The sequence below is a fragment of the Cheilinus undulatus genome, linkage group 23 (assembly GCF_018320785.1).
Source record: "Cheilinus undulatus linkage group 23, ASM1832078v1, whole genome shotgun sequence".
NCBI classification, from domain to species: domain Eukaryota; kingdom Metazoa; phylum Chordata; class Actinopteri; order Labriformes; family Labridae; genus Cheilinus; species Cheilinus undulatus.
The window spans coordinates 17,714,460-17,727,595 of NC_054887.1; the positions used below are offsets into that span (position 1 = coordinate 17,714,460).

The window sequence follows — 13,136 nt, forward strand, 5'->3', positions numbered from 1 at the left end:
AAAAGTCACAGACAAGACTGAAGCAATATATGACATGGTGCATGCTTATAGTGAACACACAGCCACTGCAGTGCAGCTATGTGTAGTTTTAAAAGCTGTTAATGGTTCTAGGTTAGCCTTGGGGCCACACGCAAAAGCTTTGTATCATGTAGACTTGAAAGTCCTGTGAGCACAAGGAGGGAGAACTTAAGAAACACGCAGGGGATGACATTAAAAAGGGTTCACAACCCAACCCACGATCCTGCTCTTATATCACAAAGTAGGTGCTGCATTCTTGCCCTTCCTCCCCTCATTTGTCCTGTCTCCCTCACTGGAAAAAAAAATTAAATTACAGAAAAGCTACGGCTGAAACGGCTTTCTTCACACAAGCGAAAAGCACATCGCCCTATGAGTCACCCCTCTCTTCCCGTCTCTTTTTGTCTTTGGGTTGGATCGCCGTTCCAAACGAGGGATCCCTCATACACTTGTCCTGCGGGCGTGGAATCACGTCAACACTCTTCTTCTTCTCCCTCTCTCTCAATAGAAAAATGATTCATTTTTCTATTATGGCGATGAGCGTGTGAAATGAGCTATATAATCAATAACATAGGTTTGTAAACAGCGGCCGCACTCCGGGGAAAATGTGTTTTCTTTTTGAAACAATACACTGCCTGTGTGTGTTCATTTACAAGGGCAATTTAGAGGAAATAAAGACAGGGTTTATAAAATAAAGGTAGCCTTCAGAACAGCAAAGATGAAAATATCGAGCTGAAAGATGTGGCTACACAGAAGAAGGGTTGGTTTATTTACCTTTAGTGTTGGTAAAATCATGAGAATGTGAGGGGAATATTAAAGTGCACACATTGGGTCGAGAAATGACTGTTTAAAGTGATGCTCAAGCACACACAGCTCTGACATTTGTCACTGTATCAGACATGACCTATTGGATTGAGTAAACAGGTTCACATCTGTGATTGCACATGAATTTGCAAACATAAAACAGGGCATAACTCCCTGTAACAAATGCTTTCATTAGAGCCTATGCTTGCAAGGTCATACAAGATATTCATTGCTCAAAAAAACTAACTTTATTGTTTGTTTGTTTTATTTTTAAATATGTATACAGTTCAAATCTTACGTTCACAACTTCAACCTCCCAAGCCCCTAGCTATTTTTTAACCGTTTTGTCTCGCCTGTACTTACTGTGTAAAAAAGCTTGTGCATCAACCTTGTGGTTCACAGTCAAGCACAGTAAATAATAATGACTCAGACTTTTTTTTGCACATACTCCTCCCATCTCCTGGGGACCAAAAAGTGTAAATGTAAGAGATTTACAAAGAAGTCCTTGTACTGTTTTGGGGTGGCTGTTTTTGAGCCACTGTTCAAAGCCATTCCTGTCTGCAGTGACACATAGGGCCATAAGACAGGCTCTTTGATGTGGTGATTTGGCTAAAGACTTACCAAGAGTTGAGCGCGCAGCTTCTCGTCCTCAGTGACGATCCTCTCTCTCAACACGGCCTGCTGCAGGCTCTCCTGGGCCACGGCTCGCTCCACAGACAGGATCCTGCTCACCTCATCCTGGACCTGGGACTGTGCTTCAGCCTGAGCTTGGGCTGCTGAGCGGGCTTTCTCTGCCTCTAGCCTGGGGAAAATCAAGATATTAGATGATTAGTAAAACTTGATCAAAAGCTGTACATTTGTGACGTGAGGAAATTCTGCAAATGATGGTGCAACTTCAGAACAGGGTTATCACAATACAAGAATTTAAAACAACAACAACAACAAAACTACATCTCAACACTCAGTATTGCATGAGATACATTTTTGATTTCAAAAATTAACAAACTCCTGTACAATATCTAGATTTCACAAATATGTTAGCAGTGTTTCTATAACAAAACATCAGCATGTTTCTGCGCAATTTAGACAGAGCTTTCTTTTGCTCCTGGCAGGCTTAAGGTTAAAACAGTAGTTGTAGTTGTATGTTGGGCCTAAAATACTTAGTGCCTTATTAATCGACAGCAATATTTTGAAATCTGTTCTCTGGGAGACAGGGAACTGGAATGATTCAATCCACTTTTCAGTGATCCAAATCAGCTGTAGCCATCTGATTGATTTTTAGGAAGACTTGTAAAGACACTGTTACAATAACTGAGTCGACTGAAGGTAAATGTGTGGACAAGTTGTTCCAGTTCCTGCTGAGCCTTGAGTCTTTTAATCCTGAAATATTCTACAGGTGATTGTAAACTGACTTTGTAATTGTCTTAATTTGGAGTTTCAAATTCAGGTCTGTGTCCATGACTTTTTGAAATCTAGCTTTTTCTTTCTTTACCTGAAGAAAATGATTTCAAATCCACTACTGATTTGTTTAAAATGAACAAACTCCGTGGTTCAGAATCAGCTTTTTCTTTCTTTACCTGAAGAAAATGATTTCAAATCCACTACTGATTTGTTTAAAATGAACAAAAAGAACATAAAATTGAAGCTTTTTACAAACTTTATAAACAGAGACAGGAGTAGATTTATATTAAACAGGAAGGATAACGTGTGTAGTATGGACATACTGAGGATGTCTCAGTGAAAGTACATGTGTTGGTGTGTACATAGTTGTATTCTAGCTTTAGGCAGACAGGCTTGAGGAGGAGAGATTGAGGGCAGATAGTTTTATTTCTCAATCCCAGAAGGAGTGCATGTCTCAGATGGATTAAGTAAAAAAATTAAAGCTCAAAGCTGCTGTGGATGTACGTTAGTGATGTCTGATGTTAGAGTAACATTAACCTGCCTTAATTTTTAACAGATTTTCTGTGATTTTAATCTTGTTTTTCAGTTTATCTTTGGCCTTTTAAGCCTTTACGTAGCTTGGACAGTCGACAGAGCTGGATATCTGACACTATGTAAAACATATGTTTGTATATCCATAAATTTACCTATCCTAATGACCTACACAAGGAAGTGTACTTCTTTAAATTTGGATGGAAGCCTGAAAGAAACTACCTGTAGATATAGGAAGAGGATAATTCTATCGGTTTTTCAACATTTAGCAGTTTGGAGTATGTGTTTGGAGACTGTCCACAGTGCCAGAGGAGAGGTTCCCTGGAGCAGCTGCTCAAAAGCTCTGGTAAAGAGGACACACAGGTGGAGACATGACCAGGTGCTGAAGGCAGTAGCTGATACCATCTACAGAGGCATACAGTGCAGCACGTAGCAGCTCCACTCCGGACGTAACCCCACCTTTGTCAGGCCAGGAGAGAGAGCACAGCAGGCGTACAAGGCTCCCTCTGGGCTGCTGGTAACAGCTCAGGGCATCCGAAGGTTGACCTGGGATGGCAACTGAAGTTCCCAGACCACATTGTGAGAACAGCACTCCAACTTAATTTTAGAGTAGTTCTAACATCAGAGGCCAACAGGTAATTGTGATGGAACTCTGTCCCCAGGGAAGACTGGATAGAGGAAGCCCATGAGGATAAGGGCAAAATATCTTGACCTGGTGGAGGAGCAGGATGGAAGCCCCATGGAGGTGGGCTGCAGCAGCTTTGCAGGTGTCTCCATCAGACACTTGGTTCTCTGGGAGGAGTCACAGATGGGGCTTTTGCATTACATTGAGCAGCTTGACTCTACTTGGTTTGATGTGGCACAGCAGGCCAACCAAGCTACCTGCTCGAGGGTGCATCTAGGGCTGATGATACAGCATTTTGAGTCAATGATGTTAAACAGCTGCACTTCAGTAAGCCCTGTTTTGTTCTGCCAGAAGAAGAAGAAGAAACACCCATTATTGCTACTTCAAAGTTTCTTCTTCTATTGGTAATCCAACAGTCATTCAAAGTATGATGCTGCAGTTTCTACTTAAACACGACTGCAACCATGACCTGCTCATCCACCAAAAATAGTTGTCAAAGATCCATTAGGTACAGTATGTCTGTTCTCATGAACATGTTCAGTAATGATGAGTAGATGATGGAAATGCACATAAACTATGACCCGATTGTCTCGTTAAGCAAAGACAGTCAAAGGCCTTTTTAAGTCTTATTTCTTTGAGTATTTATTGTGTTCTCTATCCGAGCACATTTCTTTTTTTTTGAACCACAAACAACCACTTTGATGCTTTTCTCCCGCATTGCATGCTGTGGAGCTAAGTGTCTCCCAAAAGAGTTAAAAGGTCACAGATGTGATTACAGTGCTAATGAAGCAGAGATAGGCCGATACACCTGCTTATTGATTTTCAACCTTAATGTCTGAGTCATTCATGTTGTTGCCATTCTTCTCTTTACAAAAAGGGGGCAACATTGAGGAAACAGAGGCAAAAAGCTGAACTCTGTAAAAGAAAAAAAAAGATGTGACACAGACATTATAAATCAATTCACATCATTTCCAAACAATTTACACTAAAGAGTCATTTGACTAATATGGAACAGGTACCATTTCATTTTTCATTTCTCAGAAACTGCAGTCATCACTCCAGTGAGGCAGTGATACCGAACCCTCTCTGCAGACACGAAACCAACATTTGAACCCTGTCACTGGGTTCTCACTGTTGCCTAGCAACACCCTCCCTACTACTCTGCGACAGTGTGCTTGATTGGAGAGAGGGAAGAGCGTCCCTGAAACCCTGAAAGTCTTCCTCGGTTACGAATCAAACAGTGTTGGCGAGGTAAAATAAACAGAGAACAGGGCGAGCGAGAGCCTGAGTGAAATATGACAGACTGAATGAAGACGGAGGGGATCTTAATAAAGTTCTGACGGAGGAAAAAAAATCCAGAGGCAGCTCTGACAGAGAGTCAGGATGAGAGGGAGGCTGTCTGGGATGAGAGTGATGCTGGATGTTGACTGTTTTGTGACCTATTCCACAGATAAGAAAGCAGCTAACTATGAGATTCCTACACAGTCAAGGCAACCATCCACTGCTTCTCTCAGTCTCACCAATCACTGAACAAAGACTACAGAGGAGGCTCTTACCCCACGTTAGCGAATAGTGAATCATTACATAACACATTTTCCCCTAGTTTCTTTCAGTTTCAAATGCTCACATTAAAGTTAGCATACAACTAAAAACAATAAAAAAGCCTCACCAACTTCAACAACATCATAAAAACCAACCTTAATACTTTTAATACGGGTTGGAACAAAATCAATTCGGCAATACATCATCAGAAAGAAAATGAAAATACAAAATTGCTAGTGCTAAACAATCCTCATAAGCACAGTCTCAATATTTAATAGCTGTACACTTGTATTTTTCAGCTCATCAGATATTATGATGTATCGTTATTGCTATCAGAGATCCTGTATGGAGATGAGGCAAAGTTCCAGAAAGACAGGCCTTCAATTGATCCGGCATCATCGCAGAGTAGCTAGATGGAGCTCTCTCTTGCTTGGCTTTTCCATGGAGATTTTTGCAAACTCCAATGCAAAAAGCTCAGATTTAGGGAGGGCCCAATACTTTTTCTCTTAGGGACCCAGTCAATACTATGAGTGAGCCTGATTTTACTTAGAAACAAACTGCATTAGCCTCCCACGTGATGGTAGTACACAAGCATAGTGCTAGAGGACTATGTGATTCTTGTCAAAGCTAGTACGGTATCAGCGATCTTTTACATCAATTTTACTAGTTTTGAGTGGGTACTCTGTACCAAAACTCTATTTTAGATATTTTAGCTTAGATGCAATGGAAATACTTTACATAAAGCATAAGAACAGCAGGCAGGCAAAGAAACTCAAAGCTTTAATTATTGTGCATTTTTAATATTTGTATTTACAGCCCTTCTCATTGTTATTTTAATGTTGAACAATGTAATTGCAGATCAAACATTTTTCTCATATCCTCAAGGCCCAACAGTTAGAGAACGTAGCTTTTACTCCTCGTTTCTATTGATATATCAAGCACCCACTGAGCTGTCAGTGTGAAAGCTATTTATTTTCTATTCTCTTTCAAAAACCATATTTATCTCTTCATTCAGGTGAATGATCTCAAAATGAAGGCTGAGAGGAATCATGATGGACAGACTTATTTAACTAATCACCATTCTGTGCCTTTGGCTTTGAACAGACAGCAGCTACAGTTTAATAAAAATGTGCCTGATGTCTCAAAGCTGCCATCTGCCCCGCAACACCACTACATGTCAGGGAGCAGCTGAGATAGAAAGACAGGGGAAAAAGAGGAGGAAGAAGACGGAGCGGGGAGTGAGCGGCGGCGACATGACATGTTTGGCCCTGAGGAAGTGAAGCAAAGAGGGAGCGAGGGATGGAGAGTGGGAGCGAGAGATGGAGGGAGACGGAGAGAGACCAGCCATGTCCAGTCTCACAGTCCACTGGGCTGCACACGTCAGCACACTCCATTCATCATCTGGCTCCGACTCGTGTGCACACGCACACACAAAGGCACACACAGGGAGCCTTCTAATGGCCTTTTACATTCACCATTTCCCTACAATACACACCTGCCTGCACTGCTAATGCACCTAGCTCTCTACTCTGGAAACTTCTGCTGACCTTAGGAGAGTAAACAATCCTGCCAGAACAAACTTAGACATTGTTTTTGTCACAAAAGATTGCCAATGTACACAAAAAAGTACTCACCTATCAATTTACCACTTTCAGCACTGATCCAAACACCTGAACTTAAGGATAACTCATAAAAAACCTGCCTTACTCTGCTGATTTGAGATGCATTTCATTATTTAAAAGTTTTCTATTCACCCTGTACGTCAACACAAGTGTTAATCACTTAAGCCTTGCTTACTATAAATCATTTTACTGGTGGGACTTTCCATTGTAATCTCTGCCAAATTGCTGGCTGTAACTATGATTACATTCTCTGCTTGCATCATGTTCTTGTTGTTTTCCATCCCAAAGTGATAAATGACCAAAAATCAATCAACAGGACTGACTAGAAAGAAATGTTTCCTTGTAAATAAGCTGATTCTTATCAGGCTTGTATATTTCAGTGTTGGATTGTCAGTAAATTAGCATAAGTTGGACACAAATCTCACGATGAACCTGTAAAACCAACAGCATCAGTGTGCTCTGCGGACTATGATAGTACACCATCCGACAGTGCACGCCCTAACCCACTGGATTCGTTTCTGAAGTGGAGCGGAGTGAAGCCTAAGGCAGATGGATTTGCATGTTCACAAGATTACACCGGAATGGAGATATAAAAACATGTTATTTTGCCTGTCCATAGCTGATTTGCTTTTCATTCTGCACCTGTTTCGATGTAATGTTGAAAAAGTGTCGACAAAAAGTTTCCACCCCCCTTGGATGTTTTACCCCTTTATTGATGATATAAATCAATCATGGTCAATATAATTTGGCCTTTTATTAAAAAACAGAGGGTCCAGTCAGGTGTTAATCAGTATTCCTGGCTACCATTACACCATGAAGACAATGCTTTTTGGCCACCAGACAAGACAGCCTAAACACTGCACATCACTACAAACACACCACCCCGACTCTGAAGCACTGTGGTGGCAGCATCATGTTGTGGGTATGCTTCTTGGCAGCTGGCCCTGGAAGAGAACTGCTTGGGAGAAGATTTATTTTCCAGCAAGACAGTGACCTGAAGCATACAGCGAAAGTGACCCAGAAATGGTTTAAAGACAACAAGGTGAATGTTCTTAAGTGGCCAAGTCAAAGCACAGACCTCAATCCAGTAGAGAATTTGTTGGTGGACTTGGAATTGCAGTGTCCAGATGTGCAAGTTTGATTAAGACCTATCCACACAGACTCTGTGCTGTGATTGCAGCTAAAGGTGGATCTACTAAATACCGACTGGAAGAGGGTAAATAATCATGCAGTCACTTATTTTACCATATATTTTTATTTAATTGACATTACTTTTCAGATATCTGTTTTCACTCTGACATTAAAGAGTTTTTAAAATAATTTTCCATGTCAAAAAGGCCAAACTGTATTTACCATGATTGATTCATAAAATCAATAAAGTTAAAAAAAATCTTAAGGGTTGAATACTTTTTAAAGGCACTGTAGTTGTATCCACTTATTGAGATCTTCGGGATTTTTTCCAACAAGAAAGATAAATTAACTTCATTATGTTGGCTCAAAGGATAAACCCCCCCCCCCAAAAAAATCTATTTTAGTATCTCTTCTCAATCTGAAAAATGAGAAATTGCAGACAATAGCCCCAAATACCAGGTGGAACGGTAACCAAAAGCGACATCCTTGACATGTGAAATCAAGGGAGTCGAGAAAATGGACAGCCTTGCAAAAAAGTCCTTCTCCACACTTCCTCACAAGTGCTAACCCAAGCAAAGACTGCTATCACTAGCTGGATGCTATCTGTCTGCTTCACCTCTATTGCTTTCCAGTCATTATTGCCCTGTCCCTGGGATATTGGACGCATTTTTCATTCGGCTCTGGAAGATTGGCAGCGGGAAGGAAAGGGAATCTTTGAGGTAGAGAATGGTCGAGTCGGAGTGGGAGAGGAAAAAGACAGCACCGATGTAAGGGGAAAGAAAAAAATGGATAGTCTTTAGAGGATAAATGGCCCAGTACTGGGGAGAGAGGGAGGATATTCTTGGCCTGGTAACCTTTGTGTTGATGGCTCAGTGGATCGAGTATTGAAAACAGTGAGATGGGAAGGAAAAACCAGTGAGGTACCATTATTTTAAAAGGAGGGCAAGTTGGTTGAACTGTCTCAGTCTTTTCTAAATAAAAAAGAACTCTCTATTTTCAGGAGATGACCTTGAAGGGAATTACTTGGGAACACAACTTATAAAACAAACTGGGTTGAAGTCTGAGGCAGTTCAAATAAGAAGTGCATAGGCTGAGTTGCTGAAATACTGCAAGTAGAGTTGGGCAAAATTAGCCAGCTAAACAGTTAAAGTCAACACCTGCAGTACAAGTCCAAAATCCTGGTTCAGTGCTTTGTCTTAACTTTCTTAACACAGACAGCTTCTAGTTGCTACTGTATCTGTGGTAATCACAACTGCCTTGCTACCATAATGCTCTTTAATCTGATGTAAACAACAGTGAACTGATAGCATAGATAGCCTCTTGTAGGAATAGCGTGGTTTAGCACTATTTGATCTGAAAAGGTGGGATAAAGTTGTATGTACTGTAGGCTGTGTCAGGTTATACTCACTCGAGTACTGAGTCACAACATCCAGCCCAGAAATGTACTGAATGTGAATTAACCTGCAAAGAGGATTGAAGACCTGCAGTACTAGCACTGCTAACATTAGCCACATTTTGTAAACCAACTTTGCACTGCTACAGTATGAAGTTGGCTTAAAGCTGCAACTTGGACTGCAGAGATAACAGGTCCAGCAAACTCCTGTGTTATCCAACGGTTCTCAACTGGTGGGTTGGGATCTAAAAGTGGGTTGTTAGATCTCTTTTCAGAGGTCGTAACTGTGTCCCTGAAAACCAAAATTGTGACAAAAAGTCCATAAAATGCTCCTAAAAAATGCTTGTTTTGTTCCATCTCTTTGGTTTGTCACATTTTGTATGGTATGAGGTCCAAACTGTTCTATTTTTCCATTAATAAATCTGATTGGTCAAAAAAATATCAAAAATTTGGATGGCAATTTCTAAATGAGGAGCTGATGATCGGGGGGCAAGTAGTAAGTTCTAAATAGAGAAACAAAAGGGCCATGTTTTTAGATGTTTACAACTATTCTAAGCAATCAAGGTGTGAAAATATAAACGTTCTTAATTTCTAAGCTATGTTTGTTTCCCGAAAGTAGTGAAATATTCAGGTGAAATAATAAAAAAAGGTTAAAAAACTCAGAAAAACTGCAGCAGATGAGCAGCGTCACACAATGATTGTGTATGGTCTATTTCCACAAGATGGCCCAGTTTGGTTTAGAACAGTTTTGTAATGGTTTAGCACATTAAACTCTGAACTTGTCCATGTTTCCTTAGCTGATATCTGTCTCACCAACCTCCAGCCTCGATTGCTGCGACGGGCTCTTCATTTGGTACCTGTTTGGCTTTTCAAATTTGGATTAAATAATGACAAAGGAGGGAAGAAAGGAAACTGGCACTCAAAGGGGAGCTAACTACTGTGGCTAACACAAAGGAGCTGTTTCGTAGCACAGGCTTGTTTGTGAATGGCTCATCACCTGGTCTCTAACCCCACAAGGCTTATTCTGTTGATAGTATACCACAATTTCAATTAAAAGCATGTTTGTGACAAAACAATGACTTCTCTCATATGTTGGGGCTCAGCTAGACTCTTATCTCAGTACAAGACTCCTTGGGACTCCTGTCTCTCTGTCTGAAAAGATGACATTTCCAAGAAGGTTTGCAGGACTGAGCATTTGTGATATTGATCACCTCTACCCCAGATAAATCTATTGAGCTGTGGTAAAAATCCCTTTTTTAAAAAGTGCAGGGATACTGTAGAATTTTTCTGATGACAACTCCAGCATAGAGATCCATTTTGAGCAGTAAAGTACCAACTTGCCTCTGTTCCCATTTATTCCAAATGGCTGTCGCCCACTTCCTGACCCCTAACAGGATCACATGTTTGCAAACAACCTATGAGAAAGGTCCTTATAGCTGTTAATTTCTGAAGGCCAGATGGGAAGACTCTACTTTTTGCAAAAGAAGTCCAGTTGCTGGAAAATTACCCAACTTTTTGGACTTCATGTATTGTCTAAGTCAACACGTCAGGTACAAATAACACGTTTCAAGTCCTTTGTAGACAATGCGATGTGCATTTTGCAAGTTATGGTCCCGTTTATAGTAAAACTGATGAAAAGCATGTTGTACTTTACAGTATGGTTGCCTGTGGTTGCCAGGACCTTGCCATAGGCTGTATTTAAACATGGGTGTAGTTTAAGTCATGTCACCCAATCGTTTCTGAAGAGGCATTTTGAATCCCAAAGATCATTACAACATTGGAAATGCTGTCAACAGCTAGTTTTCCAACAATTTAGAAACACAAAAAGGAGGAAGTAAGGCAAAGATTCCGTCTCATGGCAAACAGCTAAAATGCACTCACCTGACAAATGCACAAAAGTATGCATAATGCCTAGACCTGAGACTCATGTTCCCCTTATGGCAGATTCTTAAGGGACTGCAGTTTCAGTTTCATCTTTTCAGAAATGAAGGTTGTAACTTGGTCCTTTCCATGGCTGTGTCTCTACCAGGATTAGAGATGTAGCAGGGCCTAGTCATCTTGTTGTCTAATTGTGTGACTTTCACTTCTTAAATACTACGGTGGCAGCATCCAAAATGTTAGGTACAGTTCATAAATCCACAGGCAACATCACATGGCACTTCTTTTGTAGATCTAGGAGGTGGAAAAGTGTTTGAAAACACAACCGGGACATGGCTGCAAATGCTATGAAGTTAGTACTTTAACATCGATTCAAATCCATATCACCACACTATTTAAATCTCCTTTCCTGCACATCAACATCAAAACAGAGGAAATAAAAATTCATGTCTTCTACCTTTCCCTCACTTCACCTGCTGTCTCTCTTCCTCTTCACTCTATAATGTTTCCTGTTGTCTTGCTGTCATCTACACAAGATGTGTCTCAATACAGTGTGCCTGGCAGGATGGATTCTGACAGACCTGCATAACTGTGCCGACTGAAACAAAGGCATTTAAAGGCCCAATGCAATATTGATGTTAGGAATAATGCTGCTGAATGCTGCCTATGAATATTTTATGAAGCTATGCACTCTCCCTGGCACACAGGCGCTTACACATAAACACACACATCTCACACCTGATTGTGGGTGCTATGACACTCTAGGATGAAGATAAAATTAAGTGTGTGAGGAAACAAAGGACAGTGTGGTGAAGAAATTAATTTTGAAAAGCCCCCACCCTATAGAAGGAATAATAAAAGGTTCTCAGTGCACCCCTTGACTTTGTCCATGAATATGAGAGGAAAAGTGAAATGCTCTTAGTGCGCAATCCAGATATTAAAAGTGGGAATCACTGTCACTCTCACCACTCAGCACACAGTCATTTAATACACTGAAAGATGTAGAGAATATAGTCTCTATACTTAGTTCTGTGGAGTAAGTTCAGAGGGCTGATAATGATTATCTGAATATACACCAGGGTGACCTGCTGCTCTTAAAGACAAGGCTTTTAATAGAAATTCATTTAAAATAGTCAAAAACGGTGAAAATAACATTAAAGATCTCACACTATCGACAGAAGATGTTCCAAAAGATTAGAGTCAATGGCAATCATAATGAAAAGGTTCACAGTATGCTGACATTCTGTTTATTTGTTTATAAACAGCGGTAACTTGTGGGAAATCTGGGGGCAGCATACTAGCTGGAAGTCCATCTGGATGCCTTCTATTATTTCATCTGTTCGACAGCAGAACACAAGTTGTCTGGTACTGACAAGCTAATGCTGGAAAATAGGTGTACTCTTTCTTTCTTGCAGTTAGAAAACAATGATTTACTGTGTCTGTTTGAATAAAAGTGGGCTTTTAAAACATGTGAGTGTAACTCAGATTTCTTGAAGATGGACGGGTACACCTCAAGTTTATTGAGGGAAAAACCCCTCCTAACCTACCTGGCCATATGTGAAAAAAAATTGCCCCCTAAAACTAATAACTGGTTGTGCCACCCTTGGCGGCAACAATTGCAAGCAAGCATTTGTGATCACTGTCAATGAATCTTCACATCACCGTGGAGGAATTTTGGCCCACTCTTCTTTGCAGAATTGTTTTCATTCTGGAGGGATTTTTCAGCACGAATGGCCCGTTAAAGTTCATGCCATAGCATCTCAACTGAATTTAAGTCCAGGCTTAATGAGGCCACTCCAAAACCTTCAAGGAAGCAGTTCAGAGGTAGATCTGCTGGTGTGTTTTGGACCATTGTACTGCTCAAGTGTGCTTCAGCTTGAGGTCATGAACTGATGGCCGGACATTCCCCTTCAGGATTTTCTGGCAGAGAGCTGAATTCTCATGGCAAGTTGTCCAGGTCCTGGAGCAATGGAGCAGCCCCAGACCATCACACTGCCACCATCATGTTTGACTGTTGGTATGATGCTGTGTCATTTTAACACAAGATGTAACAGGTGCACACCTTCCAAAAATTTCTTTTGTGTAGTCAGTCCACTGACAATTTTATCCCAAAAGTCTTGGAGATCATCAAGATGTTGGCAAAAGTGAGACAAGACTGTGTGTTCTTTTCAGAAATGATTTTCGCCCTAGGAAC

General features: G+C 40.8%; 1 protein-coding gene across 3 annotated transcripts in view; it reads right to left on the reverse strand.

Moving 5' to 3' along the window:
- chchd3a (coiled-coil-helix-coiled-coil-helix domain containing 3a) overlaps positions 1–13,136 on the reverse strand; it is a 119,709-nt gene that overhangs the window by 82,538 nt on the left and 24,035 nt on the right. For all 3 annotated transcript variants that reach the window (XM_041781288.1, XM_041781287.1, XM_041781286.1), the window contains one exon: positions 1,441–1,621. In XM_041781288.1, the coding sequence (XP_041637222.1) occupies positions 1,441–1,621 (181 nt within the window). The remainder of the gene's footprint in view (positions 1–1,440; positions 1,622–13,136) is intronic.